At 43.1% G+C, this 20,637-nt stretch overlaps 1 protein-coding gene and 1 pseudogene across 1 annotated transcript; both read left to right on the plus strand.

Annotated features, from left to right (window-relative positions):
• The first annotated feature begins 3,763 nt into the window (after nt 1-3,763).
• LOC136551397 (protein ALTERED SEED GERMINATION 2-like) lies at nt 3,764-13,136 on the plus strand (annotated as a pseudogene).
• A 2,295-nt stretch (nt 13,137-15,431) lies between these two features.
• LOC136505583 (uncharacterized) lies at nt 15,432-17,737 on the plus strand. The gene is made up of 2 exons (XM_066500746.1): nt 15,432-15,872; nt 16,918-17,737. Exons 1-2 carry the CDS (start codon nt 15,718-15,720, stop codon nt 17,300-17,302), a joined length of 540 nt encoding a protein of 179 aa, XP_066356843.1. The 5' UTR covers nt 15,432-15,717; the 3' UTR covers nt 17,303-17,737.
• The last annotated feature ends 2,900 nt before the right edge of the window (nt 17,738-20,637 follow it).

Below are 20,637 nucleotides of genomic sequence, written 5' to 3' on the forward strand. Positions count from 1 at the left end.
GAAAGAATTCCACAGGCAAAAAGAACCGTGCTTTTATGGTGATTCACCCCAACAAAAGGAACAAGGGTCAGGTTGTATCGATTCGTTTTGTACGTGCCATCAAACACGATGACATCACCAAACGCTTCTATAATCCATCTGACCATGAAAGTCACACCAGAGCAGTCCCGTCAGGTGCCCTCTCCCATCAGTCTTGTACTAGAAAAAGAAATCAGGATCTCTACGTTTTGATTCTGTCATGTAACTGATGGATTGTTCGAGCATCACCACCAGAAAGTGTCTCCGCCTTGTTGCGATGGCAGAAGAAATTGTAAAGGTCCCTTGATGTAAATCCAACCTTATCATACCCATTGTACCGCCTAACCATAATATCCATTATCTGGTGTTTTGCGGATCCCAGAAATTTGCAGCTGCACAATCTCTGCTTTCTGATCATCGCTGATTCTTCTATGTGAACGCAGAAAGCAAGCAAGGTCTGGTTCCATCATCGGATGGTTGTGCTCGTCGATGAAATCCTTCACACACCACTGCTCTGTGTTCGGATCCTGTGCAATCACAAGTTGAGCACGGCATCCACAACGAGTGATATTCCGCGGCCTCCGCTTCTTGATCTCCCTCCTCACCTCCTTCTCTGCGCGGAAACCTTCACAGCTGCAAACAAACTTCCGAAGGGTCCTCCTCATTATGGCCGTTGTCCCACTCGCAGTATTCCTTTCTCACACTAAATCCTTTCTCATAAGCGTAGTTGTTATAAAACTCAAATCCGTCGTCCTCACTGCCAAACATCTTCATAACAATTTCACTGTACTCCAGCAAAGAATCATCATCCGACATTTCCTCCTGAAAAATGAAGCTTTCATTAGGATGCACAGGTTTTCATTATTGAAATTCACTTTGCACTTGAAGTTTCAAATTCTCATTGTCTCTTGAATATTCAATCCACACGATCTACTGCCACTAGTAATATAATCCTAGATCATTAGGTGCTGCCTGTTTAGAAAATTGACACATTGACCCTAAACCCTAGACTCAATAGCATACCATAGCTATGTAATGAACTTAATTACAATCAAAAAGACCTGCATATAGTACCAATTGCAGGGTAAAGATACTATGGAAGGGACCATGTAGCTCTTAAGTATGATATTAATTCATATAATATGCCAACTCGCCAATCAAAACCAGCTAGTGGGAGATGATCAAAGTGTATCCTGATGGCAGCATGTCTGACGGGGCACATGTAGCTGAATCCAATTAGTTGGAAACACCATACAGGTTGTCACGTGGACACGATTTAATTTATGCAGAACACCTTTAGCCCCACGCAAGGTCACACACACATGTTCACTCACTTGCAACCAAGTGAGATCAGTCTTTTGTTTAAGCTTACACTTGATCAAGGGACTGAATCAACAGTACTGCCTATCTACTAAAAAATTAGCCAAGTAGGCCTTGCCTACTACACAGATGGCTGGAATCACATGGATTATCTTAGCATATATCATTACATTAACAAGCTCCCACATGCTTCACTTATTTTTAATCTGTCACCCTGTTTGTGCATAAAGTTTGAAAAGGCTTATGTGAATCATGTGGACCAAGTAATCTGTACAGCAGATCAACCAGGGACAGTGATGACTGATGAGGCCTCATGGTCTGATACTGAAAAGATCCTCAAGAGGATGGTCAAGTTCAGGAATGATTGCGATATGTGGGGTTATAAAAAGTAGCATTTCACACCACATCACTGACATGATTTGGCCATCACTAGTAAAATCCCTTAACTGACAATCTCTACAGCATGATGAAAGTGTCTTAGAACACTTCTGTAACAAACTTCATAAATATCTCAAATTGGTTTATGCTATCACCACATGTTGTCAGTCGTCACAGCTTGTAAATCACTGAACAGAGTAAAATTTTGATTCCTGAATGAAAGTAGATCATACCTATGACACTTTCCAAGGATATACATAGGGCCGAGGACAGAGCTATACTGAGGGACCTTTCAAACAGAGCTTGCAAACGAGCCCAAGACAGTAATTGTAGCGTTATTTAGAGGTGTCTGTGCGGATGACTAGTGAAGCTTTACATGAACAAAGAGGCATATGAAAAACTATGCAGATTACACCAAAACAATTTTGGAATCAGAATGAACACAAACCAAATTGATTCGAGGTTTCATCATGTGATCGGATTACAGGGGAGTTGGTACCTCGAGGCTTGGCCTCGGACTGGAGGGGCGGCGAGGGCGCGCGGGAATCCCGGCGGACTCGACGAAGGCGTGCGATGGAGGCGACCACCGCGGCCCTCAGCGCTGGGGGCGGGGGGCAGCCGGCGCGGCTGGGCCGCCGTCGCGACGAGTCTCCCAGCGGCGGCTAGAGGGAGGGAGAGAGCAGAGGGCGCGCGGGAATCCGGCGGACTCGACGAAGGCGGCGATGGAGGCGACCACCGCGGCCCTCGCGCTGGGGGCGGGGGCAGCGGCGCGGCTGGGCCGCCGTCGCGACGAGTCTCCAGCGGCGGCTAGAGGGAGGGAGAGAGTAGGGCAGCGGTCGCTAGGTAAGAGCAGGTCAGTGAGGGCGATGGCAGGCCGGCGCGGCGCCGTGCGAGGGCGGCGGCGGCGGCGGGGGCGGCTGTGCAGGGTCGGGACTGGGCGATGCCGAGTGCGAGGGCGAGTCGGTACGACGGCGTCGGGTGCGGATCGGGGAGAGGGCGCGGTGAGCAGTGATATGCACGTGAAATGACCAACATACCCTTTATGATGATAATTAATATTTTATAGAGGCAATGGGAGGCAATGCGAGGCAATTTCAAGTACCGTAAAAGGGCTCTTAAAAAAAAGTCCAAGGAATTAATGAATCTATATAAAATTTCTGACATGCCGTCCCATTTTAAACTCTCATTGGACATGATGATCGGCGGTTGCCTAAACCGCAGATGATGCCCAGAAGTTCTAACATGTATTACACTCAAGATTCTGAAAAGCCAAAACTACAAAATTACTGTATTAGAGCTTATTTAGTTTCTTTTCTTAAAATTTAGTCCCTATCGGACACATACATGGAGTATCAAATATAGACTAAAAAAATAATTAATTGCACAGATTACGTCTAATTTACGAGAGGAATTTTTTAAGCCTAATTAGTCCATGATTTGACAATGTGGTGATACAGTAAACATGTGCTAACGACGGATTACTTAGGCTTAATAAATTCGTCTCACGGATTTCTGTAATTTATTTTATTATTACTATCCAAACACTCGATGTGACACCCCATACGACATTCGATGTGACACCCTAAACTTTATTCCCCTTATTTAAACACTCTTAGTTTGCTCGCTAGCTACGCTGCTGCAAGAGCCAACACACGGTAAGAGCATGTTTGGAATGTGGATTTTCCCCTCAATTCGTAAGTTTCTCGTATAAAATTGAATTGATTTCTATAGAATTTCTATGCGATTTTCATAAAATTTCTACGTTTTAAATAGACCTTAAAACTTATTTTAGACATGCTTTTTCATAAGAACTTCCTCAGTCAATTCTGCGAGTAGTTGGCTTTTGATTGGACGCCATGATTCTGAGTTCGCCCCTAAAACCATCCACCATCCTAATCCAAGGGCATATATAAAATAAAAGGAAAAACAAAAACAAAAAGAAGGCGGTGGTAGGCCCCACCTGGCAGGCCACGCCTCGTTCAGCGGTGGCTCCACGCGTCGCTGGCCGGCTGGTCCCACTCCCCCACTTCGACCCGGGGGCGCCCTCTCTCTGTCTCTGGAACCCTTCCTGTTCCTGGAACCCAGACCTCTCAACCCTTCCTCCCCGACCCTCGAGCCCCGAAGGACGCAGAGTGTCCAGAAGCATCCCCCAACCCGGTTCGCGGCGATCGCGCGGAAGCTGGCGGCTGGCGACGCGGGAGAGGGAGAGGCGGCGAGGGTAGCTGGAGATGGACGCGGCGGAGAAGCTGCGGTGGCCCTTCTCGGACGGCAGCGTCACCGATTTCCTGGACGCCCGCAGCCTCCACGGCTCCCCCGTAAGGCCCCTCAGAGCAGCAAACCCTTGAAATTTCTCCTAGCTCTTTAGGCGGCATTTGTGCTTTGCTTTGGGATCGAATTGGCCGATTCGTCAGGGTTCGTGCCGGCGAATCGATGGGGCAGGAGTGATTGGCGGGGCGGTTTTGGATGAGTTAGTGGGTGCTGGGTTTCATTTCCGGATCGGTGCTTTTGATTAGGTTGAAACTCACAAGGGTTTGTGGACATGGAGGAACCAGCTGCTGTTCGAGTGCTTTCGATGCGGCAGCCTGATACCAGTAGTTGGATTAAAATAGCGGTTTGCTATGTACCTTATCTGTCTTTAGGAATTCATATTCGGGCAACTTCTGAAATGCAGCAGCATCAAGTTGACTTTAGAATTCTTGCTCTTTATGCGGTGCAAATCTGAAACAACCTGCTGAATGTTTAAGGGGAAAGTGAAACACTACAAAAGAACACAGATTGATCAATTCTTAGCGACTGTGAGATCTTTAGGTAATTGTGAAATGATATGGCCTTTTATACATATTATATATGCATGGAGCAAAGGATTCATACAGTGATGTTATTTCTCACAAAAAAATACCCTATGTTCTGTGTGCAGAGTGTGCACACTGCTCCTTACAAGCTAATATGTGGCATGCTCTTCGCAGTAGATCTTTTCGTCTCAACTTACATATGTATGGTGACTTATGGACCAGTTATAAATACATGGGCATCAATAATTATTTATTTCTTCAGGAAACTGTATTTATAGGAATAAAAGAAGGCAACAAGCATCATGTAAGCCTATGAAGAAATTGATCCAACACCTGAAGCATGTCATCTGTGTTAGAAAGAGAGCAATGAAAACGAACACCAGTTTGTCTATTTACAATCCCCCACTATCCACATTCTTCTTTACTTATTAGTTACCAGGCAAAGAGGTCTGGTCCAGCATCACCATCAACTGAAACATTCACGACAAAGGGCTTTCTTTTATTGGAATTTGATTTTATATAGGTCAGCAACTGCTTTCCTGGCAGCATTACTTGGTTAGATATTACTCCCTCCATTCCAAATTATAAGTCATTTTGGCTTTTCTAGATACATAACTTTTGCTATGTATCTAGATATACACTATGTCTAGATACATACCTTTTACTATGTATCTAGAAAAGACAGACCGACTTAATTTGAAATGGAGGGAGCATATCTTGAATTATAAGGACACTTAATTGTATTTTTTTTTGACAGAGGTTAAATGTATCGTTTGTACTGTTCTTCTTTGCTCCTGCATTCTGTAATTGTGCATATCTTACTTATGGTTTAAGCCAAAGCATAATGCAAGTGCAACTAATATTTTCTCCTTTGCAGGACATTAAGAAAAAAGTACAGTTCCATTCTTCTCTAGTGCAAAAGCTTGCTTTGGAAAAGGAGATGGAGGTATCTAACTAACATTTTCATTCAGTGTCTTATCATGTGCATTCATATATATGAATGAATCTCTTGTTGGCGTGCTGGAATTATGTGTGCTGTTGAGTAAAAAGCTGAAGCCACTTCCTCTTTGCTTGCATTTTACGATGATTCTTTCTTTTGTGGTATTGAACAGGGTCACGCAGGTTGCGTGAATGCTATCGCATGGAACTCAAGTGGTTCGCTTCTTGTATCAGGATCAGATGACACTAGAGTAAGCCTAGATTGGTTAGCTAATATGATTATTTTTTTCACGATCTTTTTTATTTATTTGGATTCTCACTTCTCTATCTGAACTATAGTACCTGAGAGTGGCTTTGAGAGATTTATGAACTTCTTTTGTCTTTTGCATCTATATGCTTTGGTCAGAAGGACTAAGTTTGTAAGTCATAAGGTTAAATGGTAATATCTATTGATATAGGTAGTGCACGGTAGTCTTTTCTTTATATGTGACAGGACAGACCATTGTGGTTAATTGTATCGTGGATCTGATCTTTGAAGGCGGCATGGTAGTGTGTTTATGCTTTTACCAAACATAAGAAGTTATATCTTGATTTTCATTTGGGCATCTGGATTTTAAGCTGTGGACCAAAGGAATAAAAAGTTTTTCTTTAGGAATGAGACCATCTTCTTGTGAAAAGAGACTTTGCTTCAGTAGCCCTTAGATATTTCCTATGTGACTTGCTTTAATATTTTATGGTATGACCTCGAAGTAGGAGAAGATTCTTGACAAATGTTTAGTATTGGTTGACTACTTGTTCTGCAGATTAACATCTGGAATTATAATAACCGAGAGTGGTGCATGAATATTGACACTGGCCATTCTGCAAATATCTTTTGCACAAAGTTTGTCCGGAAACATGTGATGAAGTAGTAGTCTCTGGAGCAGGAGATGCAGAGGTACTCCTACCTCCTACCTCTTTCTTTTCTTTTTAATGATTTTGTATCCCTATTATATTGGGTCTTTCTTCAACTCAGTTACTAATTCTTTTCCAGGTTCGTGTTTTCAATATGTCTCGATTAAGTGGCAGAAGGCCTAGAGAAATTTCTATGGAACCAACAGCGGTTTACCAGTGTCACTCGAGAAGGGTCAGAAACTAGCTGTAAGTTAGCATGCTGATGGGCCATTATTTCGTATTTGAAATTCTAGAGCATGACAAAATTTGCATTTAATTTTGACAAAATTCTGAAAGAAGTCCTGGATGAACGGCTTTTTGTAAAACTTGAAGTTATTCTTTAGAACAGCTGACAGCCTGACATATTGCACCGCTCTAAATTTGTTCTCCGTATCTGAATGTTTAGACATTGATGTGTTGCATTTTCTGTCTTATCATTTGAGATGTGTTCTGCTCACCCTTGCACTTATATTTGTACTTTTTTTAGCCTCTGCATCATTCGGTAATACTTTTGTTTGTTGCCACATGTAGGTTGAAGTTGGCAATCCTAACGTAGTGTGGAGTGCAAGCGAGGATGGTACTCTGAGACAACATGATTTTCGGGAGTGTAGTTCCTGTCCTCGTGCAGGATCTGCTAACCAGGAATGCCGTAATGTGCTTGTGAGCATTCTGTACTTCTTTCCTTGCTGTGTTCTACTTGTGGTTGCTTCACTACATTCTTGACATGGAGCATGCCATTTTAGTCTGTCCAGCTTATGCTGTTCAATTTTTGTCAATAACTTTTCCCTTGTTTTAGATATTTCGAAATATAATAACGGCAATCCAAATTATACTTTGGGGGTATTTTGTTTTTTTTTATTTGAAATGTTATGTTCGTAATTTACTTTAGTTTTTTTTTAGAACTTCTGGAGGTATCTGGATCTGCTTATTAGTTGATTTATACCAGTAGTCCATTTTTTCTCCTTCTGGATTCTATTCTGCTTGAAGAATGAAGATAAATGCTCGCTAATAATATTAGCTGATCTAGTATGGACGTGGTTCTGATTTTATTTTCTGCATTACACATTTTTGGCAGCTTGATCTACGGTGTGTGAGCAAAGAAGTCTTTAGCTGATCTACCCAACATCCATTGGCACTGAAGTCTTGTGACATTAGCTCTGTTTGTCCCCATCAAATCCTTGTTGGCGGGAGGTAACCTAGCTTCTTGTCATCAACAGTCAGTACATAATGAGCCTTTTGTGTTTTTATACCTGACTAATGACTAGCACTTCTCTGCTACATGATGTTCATGCAGTGATGCATTTGCTAGGCTGTACGATAGGAGAATGCTTCCACCATTGAGCTCGTGTCAAACCAAAAGGAAGCTGCCGCCATGCGTTAAAATGTTCTGCCCATTGCATCTTGCTGACAGTGTGAGTTCATTCTTTCATTTGATTGTTATGCTGTGTTGTTTCAGTTGCTTATGATGAAGTTGGCGACCATTGTAGCTTTGCTTGTATGAAGTCAATAATTGTAAATCGTATATGTATGTGCTACAAAAGTTATCATGTGAGAAGGAAACATGGTAAAGATACATTCTTTTTCTGATTCCTCCCTTGAACCAGAGAGCATTTGTAAAATGGTGTGGTCAGTTTCAATAGTTCTGTTAGCCTTATTATGGTAAAATTGCCTCCATACCATTAAACTACTGTGATCATTGCCAAAATACAATCCAAAGTTGTGACACTACCAAAACATCTGCTGGATGCGGACCCACTGGTCATAGACACATCTGTTAGCCTTATTTGGTGATGTCATAACTCATAACTTTGGATGGTATTTTGGCAATTGGGTTTTGACTTCATGCCATAATGGCAATGAGTCTTAAGTTTTAACTGTCTTATTTTATACTCCCTCCGTTCCAAATTATAAGTTATTTTGGCTTTCTAGGTACATACCTTTTGCTATGTATCTAGACACAGTGTATATTTGGATAGCAAAAGTGATGTACTTAGAAAAGCCAAACGACTTATAATTTGGAACTGAGGGAGTAGAAAATACTAGTTCTAGTGCTTTAATGCTTGTTAACAGTACGCCACTTCAATGAGTTTTTTAGTTTCACATTTGTTTACCTTGAACTATAGTTGTGTTCTTCTCGTTGACTTTCTGCCCCCGTTTTGTTAGCAGAAGAAGACATATTTGCACCTTACACATGTTGCATTCAGCCCAAATGGGAAGGAGGTTCTTTTAAGTTACAGTGGTGAACATGTTTATCTGTTTGATGTTGACCAGGTATTATGAAATAACTCACTTTGTGCCTTTTTGTCACATCTATTATACACTTTTAGTCTATGTGCCACTGTTTCAATTCAATGGCATATACAATATGATATGTTTATAATGTTATCTGTTCAGATAATATTAGTTCAGTTAGATACACAGCAGACTATGTACGGGAGCAATTATTCGTACCCCCTTTTCACAAAGTACCAGCAAAAGAACATGCAAAAGAAAAGAAGGCTTCAGTAAATACAACTTCAAGAAATTTGTCTAGGGTGAGAAAAATGACATCACCATGTAATATCTGTATCTTGGTCTGCGACACATATTGAACCCTTGTGCCTTTCTTGGCGCCCGTTTCAGGTAGATATGTGCAAGAAATTTATGCAAGTCGCAACCAGATCTCTGGAGACAGGCAAGAACTTAATGCGTGGGATTGAAGCATGCAGTGAAGTTCTTGAATCAATAAAACCTGATATTGATGATGACATGAGGCATGAGTTTTTGTGTACTCGAGCAGCATTGTACCTAAAGGTTTGTCTGCTTTCTTTATCATTTGTGAGAGCTCTGTTCCACATTAAAAGTAGGGATCATAGAATTTGATCTACAGAGGACAGTGGAAAAATGATGTTTACATGGCGATTCGAGATTGCAATAGAGCGCGGAAGATTGATGCCACATCATATCAGGCACACTTACATATGGCTGAGGCACTATTGCAGGTAAGCATCAGTAAATCACTCAGAATAACATATGGATTTACTGTCAAATAGTCTGGTACTTCTGTATTTATACGGGAATTGGTCAAGCCTTCCTTGAGTATGTTCTTTACTTCTTTTAGAATGTTAAGTTTCACACTAGCATGAGGGGTTTTGATAAATTTATAAGTTTTTATGTTTTCCTATTCCTTCTCAGGGAAATATGGTCATAAACAATCTCTTACTTTTGGGGCCTTAATTATCCCAATAAGCTATCCTTTTTTGTTTAATTATGTCATCCGCTTTTGGTTTTGTTAGTCCCTGTATTGAATATAGTTGGTTTTTAAAATTGTTGACTTTGGAACTTGCTAATGGAATTCAAATCCTTGTTTAAATGAGCTTGTGAAATAGGATGACAATAACCGTCCATCTCATAAATAGCTGCCATGCTTTGTGTAGTTAGGAAGACTGAAGGAGGCATCTGAGTATGCAGAGGCGGCAAATAGTCTTCTTCCGCCTCATTGGCAATTGAGGGAGCAGGTGGATGATTTCAAGCAGCGCGTTGCTTCAGGTGAGTACATGCAAATAACAGCATAAACTATTTATTTTGTTGTGTAGCTTTAGCTTATGTGCTGATTATTTTGGAGATTATGTGCATTCTAAATGGCCAAGAAGATGCTTTCCTCATGTCTAATGAACTGTGCTTATTAATCTTCCGTATATGGTAGCATTTCCATGAATATATTTAGGCTGTTCACTGATAAACAGATGAACTTAGAATTTACTTCTTGTGAACATGCATTTGCACTTTTGTTCATCTGTCCATTATTCTTCTTTCTACTTTCATGCCTTGGGTGTTGAAGTCGAGGAATTGAAATTTTAAACATGTTGCTCTTCTATATTTTCTTGGATTTCTTTTGTGCAAGCAGCTGAGCTTGAGAAGAACAGAACAGATCAAAATGGGAACTCCAAAGCTGATACTCATGGAAAATTACGCTCATTGAGTGATATATTATTTAGACCCGATGGTGGTGGTTCCTCACAGGAGGGACGAGAAGATTCAGATTATGATGATGAAATGGAATTGGACTACAAGACATCGGTATCTGGTGATGAAAGCCGAGAGAATGATCAAGGTGTCTTCCGGGGTAGTTTAAGTTTCCGATTTCATCGAAGAGAGGATCAAACCAATGAACACACTGATGAGAATGGGTCAATCGAGTCTGCTCAAACGACGATTCTGCTTTTCAGGTATTCTTTTTTCCTTTATTCTTACAGTTTCATTCTATACCTAATAACGTGTATGTATTTAATGCTGTTGGCCTATTGCATTGATTTTCACAAATTGTTCCAATTGTGCAATGCAGTCAGATGTTGCCATTGATATGAAACAAAGATATGTTGCACACTGCAATGTAGGGACAGATATAAAACAAGCCAGCTTTCTTGGTGAGCAAGGTTAGGCTATTTTTTGTTGCATTGTTGTATTTTTTTTCATCTGGGGATTTTATAATAACAGAAACCTTTCATGTAAGAGTAAGAGAGACTTGTTCTGTGTTGTACTCCCTCCGTCCCAAAATAAGTACTCATCTCGTACGTCAAGGAGTCAATTAATCTTAAGTTTGACTAGATTTGCAGAAATAGTATCAACATTTGTATTTCTAAATAGGTTTACTATGAAAGTATATGACGTGATTATTTGGTACCATGAACATTAATAACTTTTTTGTATATATTTAGTCAAGCTTAAGACTTAAGATTGATTGGCTCCTCGAAGTGCAAGATGAGCACTTATTTTGGGATGGAGGAAGTAAGCCTTTAGTTAAATACTGTTGTTTTGAAGGCAATAAAAAGATCTGGAGTCTGGAGTCTGGACTTACAGTAGCACCTAGTTTACTGTGCATAACTGCCTCCATTGACTGCGCCTTATGAGATTCATGAAATAAACATAGCTCGGGTCAATAAAAATAGTAAATGTCCATGCTGTGTTAACACATTGAAATGACCAATCTTCCTGTGAAACAACCTAATTGGATTCAAAATTTGTTGGTTAAGGTGAGCTTGTCCGTGTGGTTCTTGACTCTCTTGTGCTTTATTCCTCTTACAACAGGGGAGTTTATTGCCAGTGGAAGTGATGATGGTAGATGGTTCATATGGGAGAAGAGAACAGGAAGGCTTATTAAAATGCTTGCAGGGGATGGAGCTGGTGATTATATTTCAACTTCCTTTTCTGATACCTTTTTAATACTGCTTCTAATGTGTTTTACGTTTTCCATAGTCGTGAACTGCATACAGTCTCATCCCTTTGATTGTGCCGTTGCAACAAGCGGAATCGATAACACGATAAAGGTATATAATCTATATTTCTAGTTGCAATTGATTATACAATACAGCGCTGTTTCCCACATTCCATTAAATAACTTCTATGTTCATATATGCAACAACTGTATCTCTGACATGTTGGCCCTGGTCCTTCATACTTGCAATGAGTGAATGGTTGTGACATGTCATTGTTCAGTGGTACTCCCGCCGTTCCAAATTATAAGACGTTTTGGCTTTTCTAGATACATTGTTTTATTATGTATATAGACAGTGTATATCTAAGTGCATAGCAAACGCTATTTATCTAGAGCCAAAACGTCTTATAATAGGTTCACATATTCTACTGAAGCACTAAATGGCTCTCTGTTTTTATTTTGTTATTAGCTATGGACACCCGATGCAAATGCTACATCTATGGTTGCTGGACCAGAACCTGATGTATTAAGTGCCATAGAGAATAATCAGCGGAAGTTATGTCGGAACCGTCAAATTGTACTGTAAGACATCCAAGCTTTACTATGCACTTGGTACCTTACCGCGATTGCTGTTGTTCAATCAAATTATCAGAAGTAATATTTGACATGATTCCACCATTTTCTTCCGGTGCTCAGACTATCTTTGAAATTAGGTCAACAATAGATTTTTTTTTATTATTCATTACCACATACGCCTTGTATGTTTGCTTTTGGCTTACTCAACTTTCGTGGTTTTCGTGAATCTTGCAACAATTCAATTTGATTCTAGAAGGAGAAAGAATAGCCAAATTGAATTATATAAACACAATGTACTCCCCTTGGCTGATGTTACTCACCCTGCCTTGACTTGGGTCTAATGTAAATATGTAATGACATTAACTCAGCAGTGTGTATTATCTTTTAGTTCTGATTTGGAAAAGACTACATTCTATATGCAGGCCTTTTGAATTTTTGGAACGATTTCGGATGCATGAATTTTCAGAAGGTTTCGAGTGTGCCCAGAGCTGATTTACTATCACTGGAGTTGCTGAGGTACTTGTATTCACATAAAAATTTAAGGCATCCAAAGGAATCAGTTTGCTAAAGTGAGCTGAACACAATTACACCTTTTGTTTTAGCTCTTCCAGGACAAGGGTTATAGTTGGAAGAATGATATCATCCAAGCTACAAGCAGCCTATGTTTGAATTAGTGAAATCGCAAGGCCTTGTTGCGGTTATAGAGTGTAGACACACCTGGATAGATAAGCAGGTGTGCCGGTGCTGAAACTATTACTTGAGATGTCAATAAACACTGGACCTATGATGTGGTTTGGGGTGGTATAATGATTCATACGCGTGTGTAATGCTGTGTGGATTCATTCCCTTGTACAGATTGTAGATAGGTGAAACTCTGCAATAAGTGAAAATCACAGATGTACAAGTGCAGTATTCTTGTCTCTGCGTGCCGCAGTTAGGTCATGCTAGTTTGTGGTTGACGTTTGGGGTATATTTTCCCTTGAAGACATAGGTTTTGTCTATTTTCTTGGGTTATTGTATAGCACTGTTACTTTGCTATATATGTTTTGTCTATTTTCTTGGATTTAGGTAAGGTGTATTTCCTTTTGTTTGTGCTCCGTACGTTAAGGTTAGGAATATCCTGCTTTTGACGTATGATGAATAATCAATGCATGAGACCTCAAGAGATGACCTTTGTGTGGAGATATGATGTCAAATCTGAGTGATTAGACGTTCGGACAATTTTCCAAATGTATTGGTCACATGAAAATCGAATTTGCTATAAAAGTTGCTCTTAAGAACATAATGTTTTTCACTCTTTGATGTAAAAGTTGGTTGTTAGAGCTGTCTAATGATATATTCTCGTATGGAATGGTGTGTTCGAAAACCACAGCAGCTCGCAGCCTGGAAACAACCAGAGGCAGAGACATGATGGTTAGCGTCACGTAGCCTCGGTTTCCAGAAGCTGTTGTGTGTTGTATGCCACTCAGGGAGTAGGGGACGGGACTGCTTCCTTGCCGGTCCTATCCGGAAGGCTCTAGGTAGCCTCTAGCGATACTCTGGCTTATCTCATATTTGATTTGTTTGAATTTTTTTTGGTTGAAATGGTATTTTTTTTCTTATAATAATTTAGCTAGGTTTTTCAGTAAGTTTCGGACTAGCGAGGCCTTAGCGATACCAATACGCTTGCAGCTGATGCCCCGCTACTTCTAATAGGTTCACCAACGAACGCCCGGCCACTTGCCCACTACCTTCTGCCGGCTGGCATGTCGGCGCGGCGAGGCCAGCCGGCGGATTATACCTCATCAACCATCATTAGATAATTCCGGTTTCCTTTGGACCAAACAAAACCCTCGTCAACTTGTGTCTCTCAACTTGCACGCCTGCCGCTGCAAAAAAAAAAAGGTTCATCGACGCAAGAGTCAAGACAAAGAATGATATGGTAATCTCAGTATTATGTGCATGCGGGCACCCATCACTATCAATTCATCAGAAGAAGTCGAAATTTGCCACTAAGCTAGTTTAGTTAACGTGAGGCACTAGCTCGCGTTTTACAACTCTCCCCGAACTCCAATAAAAAATCCATTCCAATTTAATAAGATGTCACCTTAATAAAAACGACACTTACAATTTAAAAAGAAAAGAACTACAATAATCTAGCACTGAAAAATTGAAAATACCCTAGTCACATTCGGATGGGCTGGACGGTCGAAGTTATTGCCACATCGGATCAACGTGGGCCCCGTACCTTCCTATTGGCTGTCGCGGTCGCGTCATGTAGAGGGGTCAAACATGGACCCCAGTACCCCTCTACCTCCGCCCCCGCGTTCGCTCGCAATTTACATGGGATGCCATCGCCTCGTTTGCTTTAGGCCCACAGGCCAGCGTGCAGCGCGCAAGGTCGACCACCCTCCTCGCGCCGCACGGCACCACGTAGATCTGACAGGCGGACCGATGCCGTCTGGGCCCCGCGCGGCAGTGGAGGGACGGTAGCTTCTCGTATCGTGAAGGCCGGCCCACGTTTGCCCGGCCGTCCAACGATGTCCATCCACCCAGCTGCAATTATTCCTCAGAGGAAAGGGTTTGGGCCTCGATGCCGTCCTATTCACGGTCTTGCCACTCACAAGGACGTCTTGTTTGTTTGTTCTGCTATGATTATTTTATTTTTTTCATGAGGTGATTTTTTGCGCTGGCCCCTTGTAAGTTATGCTATTCATGTGGCTCCTTTTTTAGTCCCTGGCCGACCTGCCCACCGTGGCTGTTAATTATTTTTAGTCTATGGTAATGAACGGCAGATTTAGTCTTAGTGTAGTCATGAAAGCATGTTGTATATTTTTTTTACAGCGACGGCTTCAATTGAACTGCAAGCTCCTATGGTTTTGATAGAAAGGAAAAAAAACTTGATCCTAATCTTGAATATGGAAAAGAACTAGAGCAAATATAGAAAAACTTAGTTCTTCTTATATAAAGACATAATACATGAGCATGTACAAGATCTTTTTTGAAATTTAGAATTTGCTATTTCAGTTTTGTTGGATCAAAATTCTCGTGCGTGAAGCAAATCGGCTGGTATCATTCACAGCAGCTGCTCAGTTGTTTAGACACAAAAAACTGTTAATACCGTAGATGTTTGCAGGCCAAGCACCGTCTAGAAAGACAGCCGAACAGGTCAAAAAGGTAAAACTACAAAATCTGAAGGTGTAGAATGCAAAAACCAACCAGTGAATAAAATATTACAGAAAATCTTTACCGGCCATGGCAGGAAGAGGACAAAAGAGGGCAGCTTCCGCAAGACCTTGAGATGTGTGAGGACAGCACAAGACACCGCATCAGCCATCAGGCACCAGCAGCACCACCACCTTTACTTCCTGCCTCCAGCCACCTCCCCGGCTCCAGGACATCCACCCGCAAGTTTGCCAACACCATCGTCTCACCATCCCGGAGGAGCGACGAGAAATCAAGCGACCGAGCCGCAAGCTACCAGTCGAGCGCGCGGCCCTGGGTTCTCGATCCGGCGGCCGGTCGATCGCATGCGGCACCTACTGATGCTCCACGCATCCTGCCCCTGAGATCTCGATCGATTGCTCCATGGGGAGCGGCAAGGCGTCGTCCCCGCCAGGCGCCGCCGCTGAAGGCTGGAGCGGCTCGCCGCCGGACGGCGCCGTCTGCTGCATGTGCGGCGACCGCGGCCTCCTGCCCGAGCTCTTCCGCTGCTCCGTCTGCTCCGTCCGCTCCCAGCACACGTACGTGTATCCATCCACCCTCCGGTCGATCTCTCTAATCAATCAATTTTATTCATCTTATAAAATGCGCGTTCGTCGTCGCTCATGTCCGTACGTGCGGCCGATCCGATCCCTAATTCGATCTGCGCTTGCAGTAGCATCGATTACTGTACTTATGAATATATTAAAATTCCATCGATCTCTTTTGCTTGTGACCGTGCGCATCGGGGATTTGTTCACTTTATTTGCGCGCTTTTATTTGTGAATCGAATCGGGGCCAGATACATGTGCGCTAGCTAGGTGCTTTGGTTTTATTTCTTGCCCACGTATACTACTAGTCCTATTCCTGATAGTTTTAGGAAATTTCTCCAATGAACGCAAAGATGCGTGGTTCTCCTGCGCGTTCTCGAAGAAGAAAAGCTGTTGAATTCGGAATATAATCTTGAAGAACCACACCATCTGGCTGCTTTGAATCTAGAAATGCCCACCACATGATCGAACTGATAGTTCATGAGCTGATGATGTCAACCTGCACAGCCTTTTTTTCTGGACACAACACGTGAAACTGCAGAAACTGCTCATCAGCGCTACTATTATTCTCGCCCCCAGCAGAACTCCAAAAGTTTGTGTACGTGCATCTGATCTCCATCTACCACCCGATCGACGATCCTTTTCGTCGCCTGTCCTTTTAATTTGCTCCGTACACTTTCCGCACGTCGCCAAATTGTCAAACGAAACTGGGCCTATGCACATTCGCTCGACTTTGATTTTTAAGCCGTGCTATATACATAGCTGTTTTCCTTCTTTCAATTCAAAATATATATATATATATATATATATATATATATATATATATCTCTGATTTTTATCCGAACCCAACAGCGCCACTGTTTGTTACCTGCGGCTCTTAATTAATTCACGTGAATGTACGACATGTTCACCTCATAATTTTGCATACAATAACGTACTTGCCAGTATATATATCTATACATATTTATACACGAGCATCTGGCTAATGTGTTCTGCTGCTCACGTATGTGTATGTATGTACGTGATCGTGTATCAGATACTGCACGGATCGGTACCCGAAGGTGGAGTCGTACGGCACCTGCAACTGGTGCCTCAGGGCGGATGGGGGCGTGGCTTCTACTTCTAACTCGCCGAGATCCGCCGGCAAAGCGGCTGCCCGGTCGGCTCCTCACGGCGGTGACACGACCGGCAGCGGCAGCGGAAGATCGCTAAAGGTTGCCGCTCGCGGCGACTTTGCGTCTTCCAACCTGAGCAAGCCTATCAAGAAGCAGCAGCAGCATGCGCAGCGGCGGTCAGCGTCGGACCTTGGCAGCCGCGTCGTTCGTACCGACCACGACGCCCCTCCGCCGTCGCCCAGCGTCGCGCGTGGCAGGCCGAGGGTCCGGAGGTACAGGCTCTTGGAAGAGGTGATCACTAGCTAGCTAACTAGCCGGCCATACCCCGCCGTGTGGTATCGATGTCGTCGTCGATGACAAGATCGAGTGCGTGTGCGTGTATTAGGTGTATAATACGTGCGTGTGTGTATCTAGCTATATATATGTAGGCGTCGACACGGCATCTTGTGGTGCTGCCTTGCATGCATGGAGATCGAGCAGTGTACGTACTACGTGCTGATCGAGATCTCCCAGGTGTTAATTAGGGTGCTCGCGTCGTGTTGTACTTGTACATGAGGAATAATATACTTGCTAACGCGCAGTTCGATCATGCGATGTGCAGCTATATATCGCTTTGATCGATGCTATGATCGATCCCTACTCTCGGTTAGTCAACCAACTAACTGATTAATTTATACAGGGGAGAGAGCTCTGCGTGTCATCTAATTTTGCGATGTACACTGCTTTTAAGCTTAAAGGTAACTGAAGAGAAGGCTTTTGTTATTTCATGCATGTATAATTACTGTATACTTGTGTGAGCCTCCATGAACACCTCCCACTCATCTTCTTGCTTGTGATTGATCCAAAGTGAGATTGGGAGGGATCTAGTGCATTTGCTTTGTTGATTTGCATCTAGCGACACTAGTTCATCGATTGAGCCTTGGTTTTTCTTGTTACTCTCAGTGGTTGCCATCACCTAGACGACTCAATGGAGTGGAGATCGTTGAGGGGCAGTTGGTGATTGTTGTCGTCTCAGATCAAGCAATTGTAAGGGGTTCTTGTGCTCATCCCTGCGGGGGGATCGCGAAGCAGAGCAACTCTAGTGGAATTCTCGTGGCTAGTCGGAGGGCTCTTTGAGCTTGATTCTTGCAGTACCCAAGTTGTGGGTCTAGCTAGCTTGAGTAGATAGATAATTAGTTAGCGCGTATTTGTGGTTCTAGCTTGAGTAGCTAGTTAGCCCGTGAATCATCGCTTTGAGACTCGCCACACAACGAGGACGTAGGTTATGCCGACAAGCAACCGAACCTTGGGGATAAATCTTATGTCAATCTCTTGCCTAGTTCGGTATAAGCTACAACACTGGCTCATTTCATCATATCTTGTGCTTGTGTGTGGTAGTTGCTTGTAGTATAGCTCTCTAGCTTAGTTGAAGTGTTATTTGTAGAGTAGCTTGTTAGTTGCTCTCTTGTTTAGTTCGCTAGAGTAGTTAGTCAGCTAGTAGCTATTGTGTGGCGAAGTGCTCTAGCATAGAAATCATTTGCTACTAGACTTGTTTAGAGAGCTTGCTTGGGTGAATTAGAGATAGTGCTAAGTAGTGGTTATTAGGATTTGCTATTTTATTTATCACCTTTGCACTAGTGTTTATGAAGTTTGTAGGAAATTTTTATAGGCTCTTTACCCCGCCCCCTCTAACCATCTAGCCATCTAGATCGTATCAATGAATCACTCTAAGTTACTTAAGAAGATTTTGTTCAGCTCAAAACCCTAGCCCCAAATGTGCCAGAGGCGGCCATGATCGCTGCAGCAATCGAAGGGCTCACACAACTGGACAATGTACCTCATATTTCATAAGAAATCCTCCACATTCCATCATATCAATGAGTTGTTTAAAATCATGAATGAGTACGCCAAGTTCGACACAGACTAGAGAAGACAAAAAGTAGTGTGAAACGAGTTTTGTCAATCATACAAGCAACAACGTCAGCAACCTACATAGTTAAATTACTAGTGAAATGTGCGTCCCTTCCACACAATCAACAACCTTGAGGAAGAGAAAAATCAACAAGCTCAAGATTCTTGAGACCAGTCGTAAGATCAATTCAGGGCACCATTTAGCGGAGGCCAGGGTGGTCGTGGATCTCGCAACAGTCATCGAAGGGGAAAGGCCGTGGCATCTCATTGTGCTACTTATGTAGCGAAAACATAGGTCACACCACCAAGATGGCAAAAGAACAACTCAAGGAGGAGGAGACTTCACATTAGGAAGAAGTGTCGAAGCATGTGTTCCCCACAACTCTTCGTAGCAAGATCCAACCATTAGATCAGCTTACTCCCTAATATACCACTCTCTCTAGGCCAAACATCGTGCATTCGACGACGATTGCCTCCAATTTCGTAGGTTGTTCGAGACAGTGGAGACCACCATTCCATCAGGGAAAACATCATAGAAAACAAGTTGCAAAGGACAATGGAAATAATGGTGGATTTGGGAAACGACAACCGATGACTCTTGGCTTGTTGATAAGCATCACAAACTAAAGTATTATTGTACTCAATTATACAAGGAAGATTAAAATTTCTAATGATTATTTGTGTGATAAATGCACCAGGATGACCTATGCGGATTATGCCATCTTTCAAAAAGATGGTTTATTGACCCCATAACCTTGCTTTTATAGGTGATGCATGAAGAGGATATAGCCATTTCTGGCAATCTCCCCTAAGTAGAGTGCTCCTCATATCCTGATCATTTAAAAAAATCAAGATGAAAGACTAGAAATACATTATTATCTAAAGCAAGGCGGTCGATAGTAACAAGTTTTTTTCTTAGCTTTAGAAACACGAAGGACATTATTAAGATGAAGATCACAATTAGGGGTATGAAGAATTGTCGGAGACCAATACTAGGGTACCCGAAGAGGAGGAGCTAATGGTCATCAACATTGATTCATCCGAGCAGTCAAGAGCACGACTACAACTCCAACCGACCCCTAGGTGCATGGGCTCCGCCTCGCCCGACCTCTGGGGAAGGGCTCCTCCTCGCCCGACCCCGAGGCCATGGGCTCCGCCTCGCCCGACCCCAAGGCCGCGAGCTCTGCCTCGCCTGACCTCTGGGGGAGGGCTCCGCCTCGCTCGACCCCAAGGTAGCGGGCTCTGCCTCGCCCGACCCAAGGCCGCGGGCTCCGCCTCGCCTGACCTCGAGGCCGTGGGCTCTGCCTCGCCTGACCCTTGGGTTTGCGCTCTGCCTTGCCCGACCCCTTGGGTGCAGGCTTCGCCTCGCCCGACGGGGACCCATACCGCCGCCAACCACTCTAGGTCCAAGCATATAGGCATGGGTCAAAGCTCTGACACCAGGTAAGAGACTAGAATGCCTCGATGTAACCCGTGGCCATGATGGGCCATACCTGAGGGTTCATATCAAGAACAGCGTCGGGCGTGCTGGTGCTGTTCTGCCTAACCCTAGTACGAACGATGACAGGCGCGTCAGTTCACCACGACGTCCGCCGGGACAGGATGGAACGCCATGACCGGTAGACGACGCCTGCGCATGGCACCAGTGATGGATAGGGCTATGACATGGAGCTGTCCCTGTTGACATCTATAGGATCGGTAGGACCCGCGTGAAGGAGAAGAAGGACCCGGCGATCCTGAAGGCCTTCCTC

The sequence above is a fragment of the Miscanthus floridulus genome, chromosome 1 (genome assembly GCF_019320115.1).
Source record: "Miscanthus floridulus cultivar M001 chromosome 1, ASM1932011v1, whole genome shotgun sequence".
Lineage (NCBI taxonomy): Eukaryota > Viridiplantae > Streptophyta > Magnoliopsida > Poales > Poaceae > Miscanthus > Miscanthus floridulus.

What these genes read in the sequence shown, in the direction of transcription:
- LOC136505583 (XM_066500746.1), top strand. Translation starts at nt 15,718, where the DNA reads ATGGGGAGCGGCAAGGCGTCGTCCCCGCCAGGCGCCGCCGCTGAAGGC. An exon ending in TCCGTCCGCTCCCAGCACAC is followed by an intron (nt 15,873 to 16,917) that starts GTACGTGTATCC and finishes ATCGTGTATCAG; the next exon opens with ATACTGCACGGATCGGTACC.